This window comes from Coregonus clupeaformis, unplaced genomic scaffold, assembly GCF_020615455.1.
Source record: "Coregonus clupeaformis isolate EN_2021a unplaced genomic scaffold, ASM2061545v1 scaf0083, whole genome shotgun sequence".
NCBI lineage: Eukaryota > Metazoa > Chordata > Actinopteri > Salmoniformes > Salmonidae > Coregonus > Coregonus clupeaformis.
Genome location: NW_025533538.1, coordinates 859,043 through 871,003, shown reverse-complemented (window position 1 = coordinate 871,003; position 11,961 = coordinate 859,043). Strand labels below are relative to the sequence as shown.

General features: G+C 39.9%; 1 protein-coding gene across 1 annotated transcript; it reads left to right on the top strand.

Annotated features, from left to right (window-relative positions):
* The first annotated feature begins 500 nt into the window (after positions 1-500).
* Positions 501-5,167, top strand: LOC121559711 (zinc finger protein 501-like). The gene is made up of 3 exons (XM_041872823.2): positions 501-606; positions 1,623-1,767; positions 3,780-5,167. The coding sequence occupies exons 1-3, from the start codon at positions 598-600 to the stop codon at positions 4,964-4,966; spliced, it is 1,341 nt and encodes a 446-aa protein (XP_041728757.1). The 5' UTR covers positions 501-597; the 3' UTR covers positions 4,967-5,167.
* The last annotated feature ends 6,794 nt before the right edge of the window (positions 5,168-11,961 follow it).

The following is an 11,961-nucleotide window of genomic DNA, read 5'->3' as shown; positions in this document are numbered from 1 at the left end:
TTCCCCACTGTACAGTGATGGTGAAGAGATGGCAGGAGCAGTGGAATAGAGATCATAAGGGCAGGCATTTATTTCAAGTACAGAGGAAAGTCGGGGAGGGGAGGACGGCAGGAAGGAACAGAAGAGAGGAGGCTATTTTTACAAGATGAAGGGTGGGACACAGCCAGTTGAATAAGACCTTAAATGTGATAGGAAAGCGTCCAACAGGAAAGTGTGATTATTGCCAGGATACAGAGACCATGGAGCATGTATTTCTACAGTGTGGGCAGTATCAGAGGGAAAGAGAGAGGAAGCGATCTAGTATGAGGGAGAAGGGGATACAGGAAATTAGTTTAAAGAGTATATTGAGTAGAACGTCATTAGATATAGTCTCAAATATTGTTATATTTTTTAAGAGCAACGGGGCTGGCAGGTAGGATTTAGTTTCTCCCTGTCTCTGGCCCACACCCAGTACAGTAGGTGGCGGTAATGCACCATAACGTTGGATGCCAACCGCCGATAAACCCCACCGAAGATGAAGACAACAGCACAGCACCCTAACTGTACTGTTGTAGCCGACAACATTTCATATCATACAAAGAAACAATAGCTTCCACAATGAATCGGGTAAGTCTGGTTTCAACATTATAGGCCTGCAGTGCTGTATAAAATGTCTAGGCATAGTTTTCAATCATCTTTGACGGTAAAACTTGCTGGGATTTGTTTTCCTTCAGCAAAAAGTAGCCTACTACTATTAATGTTTAGGAATCTGTGACTATGACCTAAACATCTCTCCTTCCTCCCAAAGTGTGCACATGTTCACATCCCTTCACGGATTTCGAACACATTATCCATTATTTGACCAGATACTCAAGTGGCCTCTCTAACAAAGAATATAAATGTATTCTAAAATGGAAGGCAATCAGAACGAGGCAAGATCAGGTGGGACCATTATAACCAATGAGAGGGCAGATAATCGAGTTTCCACTAGTTACCCCAGCCACAAAGTCAAACGTCTATATCGCATTTTTATTTATTTATGGTTAGGTATAAAGTTAGAAGTGTGGTTAAGGTTAGGGTTAAAGTCATATTTTAATAAGATCAATTGCATAAATGGGCGTGGTTTATAACTTTGTTTGTGGTAACTAGTGACGACCAGGCACTACTCCCATGTAAGTGTTTATTTTCTCAAAGTTGCCGGGATGTCACGTGTCCTACTTTTACCAATACACTCCTAACAACCTAATCGTTACGAAATGTATATTCGATCAAATAAGCCAGATTTTGGGCCCAGTTATCCCTCTCGTTTCTCCTCTTCCTCGCTGTTTGAAAGGAAATGACTGGTATAATAAATATAATATAATAATAATATGCCATTTAGCAGACGCTTTTATCCAAAGCGACTTACAGTCATGCGTGCATAACTTTTTTTGTGTATGGGTGGTCCCGGAATATGGTGGAAACTAGCCCATGCCTCCACCAATCCAATGCTTTTAGATTTGTGGGTTGTAGTGAACGATTGAACATTTCAGGTAAAAGGAGATATTCGAGGGATGCTCCCAAATCAATCAGAGGTTTAGACTGAATTAATAAAATCATTAGTTTAATATGAATCTATGTAGAATACTTCTTGCCGCCAACAGGACAAAGCTAGCCTGTCCCCCTCCACCCTCCAGGAGTCCCCAGGTCGACCGCCTCCCGGTACTTTACTGCTCGACTGCAGGAAAACACCGGGGCAGAGTGGAACTGAGAGAGGAGAAGTGGAACATGGAGATTTGATTTCATTAAGTAAGAACCATGATGTGTGGATTAGACTACAGTCTGCTTCTGTAACAATTAATTGCTTAATTATATATTTATGAAAATATCTGGTTGTTCCATACAATTTTGAGAAGTGTAACTTTGTATAAAAAAATAACAACTTTGATTTCACCTAAATTTAACATTCTTGTCATAGAGCATGTGTTAAACGTAATAAAAAACGTGTTTTCCCATCTCAAGAGGTGAAATAAAAATGAAATACTATGGTAAATGCCAATGTGCCAAATAAAGTAACAGTGTTGAACATAATAATAACAGGGGACTACTGAAAACAACACAACCACTAGTTTACATTGGTAAAATAGTCCTTTAAAATCAGCCACGAATTCGCTTATAACAAGGGTAATGGAAGCAAGTTTTGTGCAACAGGGAGTGGCAATTGATTTCAATATTCACAAAAAAATGTAATTGTTAAAACATTTCTACCATGTCAATTTATGGGTAAAAGGGTTCACTTGCTCAGTTTTCCACCACAAAACACCAGAGAATTGACAGAAAGATTAGAACCAGCTCACCTGCTTTTACTCTATGATTTGACTATTAGATGATCAATGTCTCTTTTGCAAAAAAAACATGTAAGGAACAGTTTCACCTTATTTTTTATTTTTTTAGTCATTTAGCAGACACTCTTATCCAGAGCGGCTTACAGGAGCAATTAGGGGTAAGTGCCTTGCTCAAGGGCATATCGACCGATTTTTCACCTAGTCGGCTACGGGATTTGAACCAGCGACCTTTCGGTTACTGGCACAACGCTCTTAACCACTAAGCTACCTGCCACAGTTCATGTGACATGGTTGACCTTAAAATCAAATCAAATTGTATTTGCCACATGCGCCGAATACAACAGGTGTAGACATTACAGTGAAATGCTTACTTACAAGCCCTTAACCAACAATGCCGTTTTTTAAAGAAAACATGAGGGACAGACATAAATTAATCACAAATCACATTAAATAAATAAACTTCAGAAATGACTGTCAAAGTAACCAAATAACTAGGGCTTTACATGCATACATAATTTCCTATTAAACTGATTATGGCAGTAGGCTGAGTATGGCATTAGTCATGTAAACACCTTACTCTGCTTATCTTAATTGGCGTGAGGTCATAACCAAAGTAAGCATAACCCTTTAAAAACACCTGCTTTTCTGAGCAATCTTTGGAATTATTAGGACATGTCAACACTTTAATCAGAGTTATGGCGGTTCGTTTCCCACGGGGGGCCAGTATAAAGGTGTATGCACTCACTAACGGTAAGTTGCTCTGGATAAGAGCGTCTTCTAAATGACTAAAATGTAAATGAATTTAATCTGCGTATGTGCTAGCATGCTTCCTTCTTTTGTGTGAGTGCAGTGAGTTCTGAAAAACTGAAAGTATGCAGCTTAAAAATAGTTTTGAAATACAAACTTTATTTGTCTGAACTCAGAATGAAATATGCTACATGGCCTCTGTGGTAGAACGTTTATTTAGATTGATAAATGCAAAAAATTGCCAAAGTCCCATCAGGTAGCCTGATTTCAGATGTGTCCATGTAAACAGGATTATTAGAGAAATTATTCATAGCATGTCAACGTTTAAATCAAACTCCTATACTAATTGACTATTCACAATAATCATATTATTCTGCGCATGTAACCGTACTCAATGATGTTAAAACTTTGAGAAATTATTGTATTAGGTGGGTTAAAATCTTTCTAAAAGTTACACAGGGTTGACTGAGGGACCTGTCAAAATGCTGAATTTTGTCACTTTAGCAGATCTTTATTCATATGAAAATTTGATTAATCGAATTCTCCATATGTTCTGTTTTAATGGGTACTTTATTTAATATAACAGAGATTGAAAATGTTATATTGGTGCACAATTTCTACTGAACAAATATAAAAAGCGACGTAAAATACATTAATTTAGTGGAACGACCTGTCTGTTTATGGGCCCATGTTTGCAAAATCTAACAATTCAATGTCTTTGTTTCACAGGGGACAGCCCTAATCGTTGCTCTCTCAGTGGGAGGAGCTTATCATCTGGGGAGCCTCAACAACATCATGATGCTGACAAGACAGAGAAAAGTCTATCCGGATCAGAACACCTCAAGAAACACCAGCAGAGAGGTGTAGGGAAGAAACATCATCATTGCTGCTCTGACTGTGGGAAGAGTTATGCTAAACAGAGGGAATTGATAATTCACCAGCGGATTCACACCGGAGAGAAACCGTACCACTGCTCTCAGTGCGGGAATAGTTTCACTGCATCTAAAACCTTAAAATCTCATCAGAGAATTCATACAGGGGAGAGGCCTTACCCCTGCTTTGATTGTGGGAAATGCTTCAATCAATCAGGAACCCTGACTGCACACCAACGCACACACACAGGAGAAAAGCCTTATAGCTGTGAGCAGTGTGGGAAGAGCTTCAGTCAATCAGTATCCTTGATTACACACCAACGCATACACAAAGGAGAGAAGCCCTATATCTGTGGTCAGTGTGGGATGAGCTTCAATCATTCAGGATCCCTGATTACACACCAACGCATACACACAGGAGAGAAGAAGCCTTATAGCTGTGATCAGTGTGGGAAGAGCTTCAATCAATCAGGACACCTGACTACACACCAGCGCATACACACAGGAGAGAAGCCTTATAGCTGTGATCAGTGTGGGAAGAGCTTCAATCATTCAGGAGCCCTGATTACACACCAGCGCATACACACAGGAGAGAAGCCTTATAGCTGTGATCAGTGTGGGAAGAGCTTCAAGCAATCAGGAGCCCTGAGAACACACCAACGCATACACACAGGAGAGAAGCCTTATAGCTGTGATCAGTGTGGCAAGAGCTTTAATCATTCAGGAGCCCTGATTACACACCAGCGCACACACACAGGGGAGAAGCCTTATAGCTGCGATCAGTGTGGGAAGAGCTTCAGTCAATCAGTATCCCTGATTACACACCAACGCATACACACAGGAGAGAAGCCTTATAGCTGTGATCAGTGTGGGAAGAGCTTCAGGAAGTCAGGAGCCCTGAGCACACACCAACGCATACACACAGGAGAGAAGCCTTATAGCTGTGATCAGTGTGGGAAGCGCTTCAATCAATCAGGAGCCCTGAGCACACACCAACGCATACACACAGGAGAGGAGCCTGATAGCTGTGATCAGTGTGGATAGAGTTTTCCTCCAGATTCCACCCTGACTATACACCAGCTCTCACACACTGGAGAGAAACGTTACTCCTGTCTATGTGGAAATAGCTTTGCTCATTCATGGTCACATAAAAAAACACCAGAAAGCAGAAACATGTTTTCTTTCATCTCCCTCCTCTCCGGCACCGGTTCCAGATCCCTAAATAAAGTTTCAGTAGAAAATATATTGTAAAGAGTCATCCAATCCTCCCGTTCTCTAACAGTTTACTGAGTCTGAATACCATGGTAACATGTGTAGCATAATATGCAGCTGGGTGGGGGGGGGGGGGTGTTGAGCTGTATCTTATTTCATTATCTCCTATTATCCATTAAATAATTGTAGTATAATGTAGAATAATGTTTCAACAATACTAGGTGTGTATTCATGCATTCAATTAATCAATCAATTAAATCCATTATCTGCTCAACAACGACTGCTTATCACAATTATATTTTTTATCCATTATAACAATCTTTTTTTTTGAAGGAGCATAGGCCGCTTGTATAATTAGTTTGCGCCTAAAAGATGTTCACATATTTATTGTAAATCCCTTCACCAGGTTTTAGTGTAGCTGATGGGACATACGGAAGTACAGAAGCCATAGGACTATTAGTGTGGTCAAGTTATGTTGTTGCATTTAATTGGGATATCTTTCAACTTTCCTTATTGTACAGTGGGGGAAAAAAAGTATTTAGTCAGCCACCAATTGTGCAAGTTCTCCCACTTAAAAAGATGAGAGGCCTGTAATTTTCATCATAGGTACACGTCAACTATGACAGACAAATTGAGAAGAAAAAAATCCAGAAAATCACATTGTAGGATTTTTTATGAATTTATTTGCAAATTATGGTGGAAAATAAGTATTTGGTCACCTACAAACAAGCAAGATTTCTGGCTCTCACAGACCTGTAACTTCTTCTTTAAGAGGCTCCTCTGTCCTCCACTCGTTACCTGTATTAATGGCACCTGTTTGAACTTGTTATCAGTATAAAAGACACCTGTCCACAACCTCAAACAGCCACACTCCAAACTCCACTATGGCCAAGACCAAAGAGCTGTCAAAGGACACCAGAAACAAAATTGTAGACCTGCACCAGGCTGGGAAGACTGAATCTGCAATAGGTAAGCAGCTTGGTTTGAAGAAATCAACTGTGGGAGCAATTATTAGGAAATGGAAGACATACAAGACCACTGATAATCTCCCTCGATCTGGGGCTCCACGCAAGATCTCACCCCGTGGGGTCAAAATGATCACAAGAACGGTGAGCAAAAATCCCAGAACCACACGGGGGGACCTAGTGAATGACCTGCAGAGAGCTGGGACCAAAGTAACAAAGCCTACCATCAGTAACACACTACGCCGCCAGGAACTCAAATCCTGCAGTGCCAGACGTGTCCCCCTGCTTAAGCCAGTACATGTCCAGGCCCGTCTGAAGTTTGCCAGAGTGCATTTGGATGATCCAGAAGAGGATTGGGAGAATGTCATATGGTCAGATGAAACCAAAATATAACTTTTTGGTAAAAACTCAACTCGTCGTGTTTGGAGGACAAAGAATGCTGAGTTGCATCCAAAGAACACCATACCTACTGTGAAGCATGGGGGTGGAAACATAATGCTTTGTGGCTGTTTTTCTGCAAAGGGACCAGGACGACTGATCCGTGTAAAGGAAAGAATGAATGGGGCCATGTATCGTGAGATTTTGAGTGAAAACCTCCTTCCATCAGCAAGGGCATTGAAGATGAAACGTGGCTGGGTCTTTCAGCATGACAATGATCCCAAACACACCGCCCGGGCAACGAAGGAGTGGCTTCGTAAGAAGCATTTCAAGGTCCTGGAGTGGCCTAGCCAGTCTCCAGATCTCAACCCCATAGAAAATCTTTGGAGGGAGTTGAAAGTCTGTGTTGCCCAGCGACAGCCCCAAAACATCACTGCTCTAGAGGAGATCTGCATGGAGGAATGGGCCAAAATACCAGCAACAGTGTGTGAAAACCTTGTGAAGACTTACAGAAAACGTTTGACCTGTGTCATTGCCAACAAAGGGTATATAACAAAGTATTGAGAAACTTTTGTTATTGACCAAATACTTATTTTCCACCATAATTTGCAAATAAATTCATAACAAATCCTACAATGTGATTTTCTGGATTTCTTTCTCTCGTTTTGTCTGTCATAGTTGACATGTACCTATGATGAAAATTACAGGCCTCTCTCATCTTTTTAAGTGGGAGAACTTGCACAATTGGTGGCTGACTAAATACTTTTTTCCCCCACTGTATATTAAGTGTTCTCCAAAAAGACGTTCACACATTTTTATTGTGAATCGAATAATGTGTTGGTTGTTAGGAAGAGGCATCATGGGGGCAGGAAGCCAGCTCTGCCCATCAATACTTATAGGTCATGTCAACCACAGACCTCACACTACTCTGTTTTCTCACAGCCAGTAAGGTCTCCTACCAAACTTCTTCTCTTCACTCTGGAAATACAGTTGATATTATCTTATACCTATAACATTCTATACAGTTTATTTAGTCAATATTTTCTAAACTCAATTTCTTGAACTGCATTGTTGGTTAAGGGCTTGTAAGTAAGCATTTCACTATAAGGTATAACCTGTTGTATTCGGCACATGTGACATAACATTTGATTTGATTTGATATATTTAGTGTTTTCCTTGCACTGCCAGTCAGTTGACTTATCCTACAAGACTTCCCCCCTTCACTTCACTCTGTAAGTAAGTTTGATGACATCTTGAAATATATATTTTGATGATTTGTTTAGTCATAAACCATATTATTCTAGGTATGACAGCCCCATGTTTCAATTCTATAGTCAGGGTAAAATGTATTTAGACCAATAAAGGAATAGTAATGTTGTGTGCTAGGTATATATATATATATATATTTAAATCAGTTATAAAGTGTGTTTTAGTTGTCTATCTTTATGTTTCTAAGACTGCAGGGAGGGAGATGCAACAACGGATTTGAGAACAGCAGGAAGTGTGTTGGTGGGCTTTCTGTGGTCTGTGGCAGGTATGGGCTCATTCGTAACTTTGAATAGCAAATGATAGAACATTTTATATTAAATCTATAGACATTTGTAAATTGATATAGAGTATGCACAATAAAGTTGCTTCTGAATGTCTTTCTGGTGTGCACTGTTGCTTTTCTTGTCCATATTTAGAGCTGTTCTTCACACCTCAAACACAGGCTTGTGGTTTCCATCTCTCAGCAACTGTGAAACAAACTGCGTCAGAGTAATGCTTGTCGTGGAGCTGTTCACACTCAACTCAGCAACTACGACAGCAAAGTGGGGACAAATCCTACTGTTAGTGTGATCCAATAGGTTTGAGCTTAATTTAATGTCCTTGTGATGTGTGACTGTGTTGCAGTGGAACCCTAACCCCACATGCAACAGTAGATCCTCATCTCTCCCAGGCCCCCATCTCTCCACAACGTGGTTCTGAGAGCACTGGTATTCAGCTAGCAAGAAGCTAACAACCTCATTTCAATCTGAAATTATCAACAGGATAACATGACCATCTGTCATAAATATTACAAAACAAACTCTTATACATTGCAGATGATGCAAAATATGATATATTTCGGTACGAAAGTAAGAAAAAAAAGTATTATTTACTTATAGTAATACATCTAAAGTAACATTTGACCCATAATGGATTACAACAGCTCTTTAATGTAATTGCTTGCGCTCACTCTTACACAATGTGCAGGCTCAATCCCATAACACCTTCTACACATTATTTACTGATCTCTTAAATGGACATCTAGTGGATATAAATGAATACAGCAATGTGCATTTACCACCTGGCTACATCAGGCCATGACCCCTACTGCAGCAAAGAGAGTGGACACAGGCGGGCAGGATGATGTTCACTACACCTGCATCCACCACAGAAACCAGGAAGTGCCTGTCTGTTGCAAAATAGTCACATTGATGGTTGTTGTGTTGTTGAGATGCCAGTAGAGAGCGCTGTAGTACAGTACACTGGAAACACCAGGTTTTAGTGTAGCTGGTGGGACATACAGAACTACAGAGAAACCATAAATCTATTAGTATGGTCACATTATGTTGTTGCATTTGTTTTAAAGTATTTTAAAATTGATATTTTCCAACTTTCCTTCCAGTATAGTATGTGTGCTCCAAAAAGGTGATTTGTTCTGCAGAATGAACACCTTCCTAATATTGAGTTGCACCCCCCCATTTGCCCTCAGAACAGCCTCAATTCATCGGGGCATGGACTCTACAAGGTGTCGAAAGCGTTCCACAGGGATGCTGGCCCATGTCTACTCCAATGCTTCCCACAGTTGTGTCAAGTTGGCTGGATGTCCTTTGGGTGGTGGACCATTATTACAAGGGAAACTGTTGAGGATGGAAAAACCTAGCAGCGTTGCAGTTCATGACAAAAACCGGTGCGCCTGACACCTACTACCATACCCCTTTCAAAGGCGCTTAATAGGTATTTTGTCTTGCCCATTCACCCCCTCTGAATGGCACACATACACAGTCCATGTCTCAATGCTTAAACATTCTTCTTTAACCTGTCTCCTCCCCTTCATCTACACTGATTTGAAGTGGATTTAACAAGTGACATCAATAAGGGATCGTAGCTTTCACCTGGTCACCTGAGCAGGTGTTCCTAATGTTTTGTATACTCAGTGTAGACTAATGTCTTAAAGAGGTAGTATAGTTCTGTATTAGCTACTTGTGTCCTGACCAATGTTCCCTCATGTTTTGGGGCACTGAGCTAATTTTAGGTCTTGTGAACGGAAACTTGAACATTGTGAGAATTTTGTGCAACTTCTGGCGCGCGTTTACAGTAATAAAGTAATACACACGCGGCTCTGAACTGATCTGAAAAGCCATTCACTCGCGGTTGATTGAAAGACCGCTCGTGGCCTACCCCTGCGGATATAATTCTACTCAATTGCGCTCTGGATCTGCCTACAACAAAATCACTGACTCAATCTTGCAAAGCTATATTTGTTTTGGTTTGTTGCTGTGGTGTATTGAGAAATGTATTATGTGTTGATGAGTTTAGATTTTAAATGGTTGCAAATAGCCAATGGGATTTGTATGCAGGAGTTGAGTTATTTGATTTAACAAATGACAATGGGGTTTCCGTTCTTGCATTGAAGTGATTGGATTATGAGATGCAAGGGCGGTAAAAGTTCAATGATATAGGAGAGTTGGGCTGAAGACACTGTAGAGAGTAGTTGATTGGAATGTGTTAAGGTGAATGTGAAATAAATCAGTTTTGGCTATTATAAGTAAGCTTCAGAGTCATCAGTAAAAGAACCCAGCATCTTAGGATGCAGCAGTTGCATTGAAAAGGTCCTGATTATAATGTTTATTCGAGCACAGAAAAATCGTTTATCTATATAGTAATGCTCTGCTAGCTAGTAAGTTGATTTACTGTACAAGTCCACTTCCCTTCACTCTATAAGTACTTGAGAATATCTCTGTAGCTCAGCTGGTAGAGCACGGCGCTTGTAACGCCAAGGTAGTGGGTTCGATCCCCGGGACCACCCATACACAAAAATGTATGCACGCATGACTGTAAGTCGCTTTGGATAAAAGCGTCTGCTAAATGGCATATTATTATTATTATTATTATTATTTATTATTATTATTATTATTATTATTATTATCTTGAAACATTGTTTAATTGTGTTTTTAGTGATAAACCATATATTCTGATAATGATAGGGCCATTGGTCTCAATGCTATAGTCAGGGTTGTGAGAATAAAACAGATTTAGACCAACACATGAATAATCATGTTGTATGCTAAGTATCAGGTGTAGTTATTTCACCAGTTAAAGTGTTTTAGTTGTCTACCTTTGTGTCTAAGACTGCAGGGAGAGTGATGCAACAATAGCCTTGAGAACAGCAGGAAGTGTGTTGGTGGTCTCTGGTCTGTGGCAGGTATGGGCTCATTCATTGGTTACCCTCTTTTTCTGTATTGTTCAATCTACATACAGTGCCTTCAGAAAGTATTCACACCCCTTGACTTTTTTTGACATTTTGTTGTGTCACAGCCTGAATTTAAAATGGATTACATTGAGATTGTGTGTCACTGTCCTACACACAATACCCCATAATTCCAAAATGGAATTATGTTTTTAGAAAGTTTTACAAATTAATAAAATGATGAAAAGCTTTAATGTCTTGAGTGAATAAGTATTCAACCCCTTTGTTATGGCAAGCATAAATAAGTTCAGGAGTAAAAATGTACTTAACAAGTCACATAATAAGTTGCATGGACTCACTGTGTGCAATAATAGTGTTTAACATGATTTTTGAATGACTACCTTATCTCTGTACCCCACACATACAATTATCTGTAAGGTCCTTCAGTTGAACACTGAATTTCAAACACAGATTCAACTACAAAGACCAGGGAGGCTTTCCAATGCCTCGCAAAGAAGGGCACCTATTGGTAGGTGAAAAAAAAGATTAATAACTTCCCCATGCACAAAGGGATATTCAATTACACTGGATGGTGTATCAATACACCCAGTCACTATAAAGATATAGGCATCCTTCCTATCTCAGTTGCCGGGAGGAAGGAAACCGCTCAGGGATTTCAACATGAGCCAATGGTGACTTTAAAACAGTTACAGAGTTTAATGGCTGTGATAGAAGAAAACTGAGGATGGATCAACAACGTTGTAGTTCTTCCACAATACTAACCTAAATGACAGAGTGACAAGAAGGAAGCCTGTACAGAATAAGGCACTAAAGTAAAACTGCAAAACAAATGTGACAAATAAATTAACTTTATTTCCTGAATAGAAAGCGTTATGTTTGGGGCAAATCCAACACAACATCACTGAGTACCACTTGTGGCGGAGTCTAGGGATATGGCTTTTGCTGTTCTGTTCAGGGACTTTATATTGATATATATACAGTGGGGAGAACAAGTATTTCATACACTGCCGATTTTGCAGGTTTTCCTA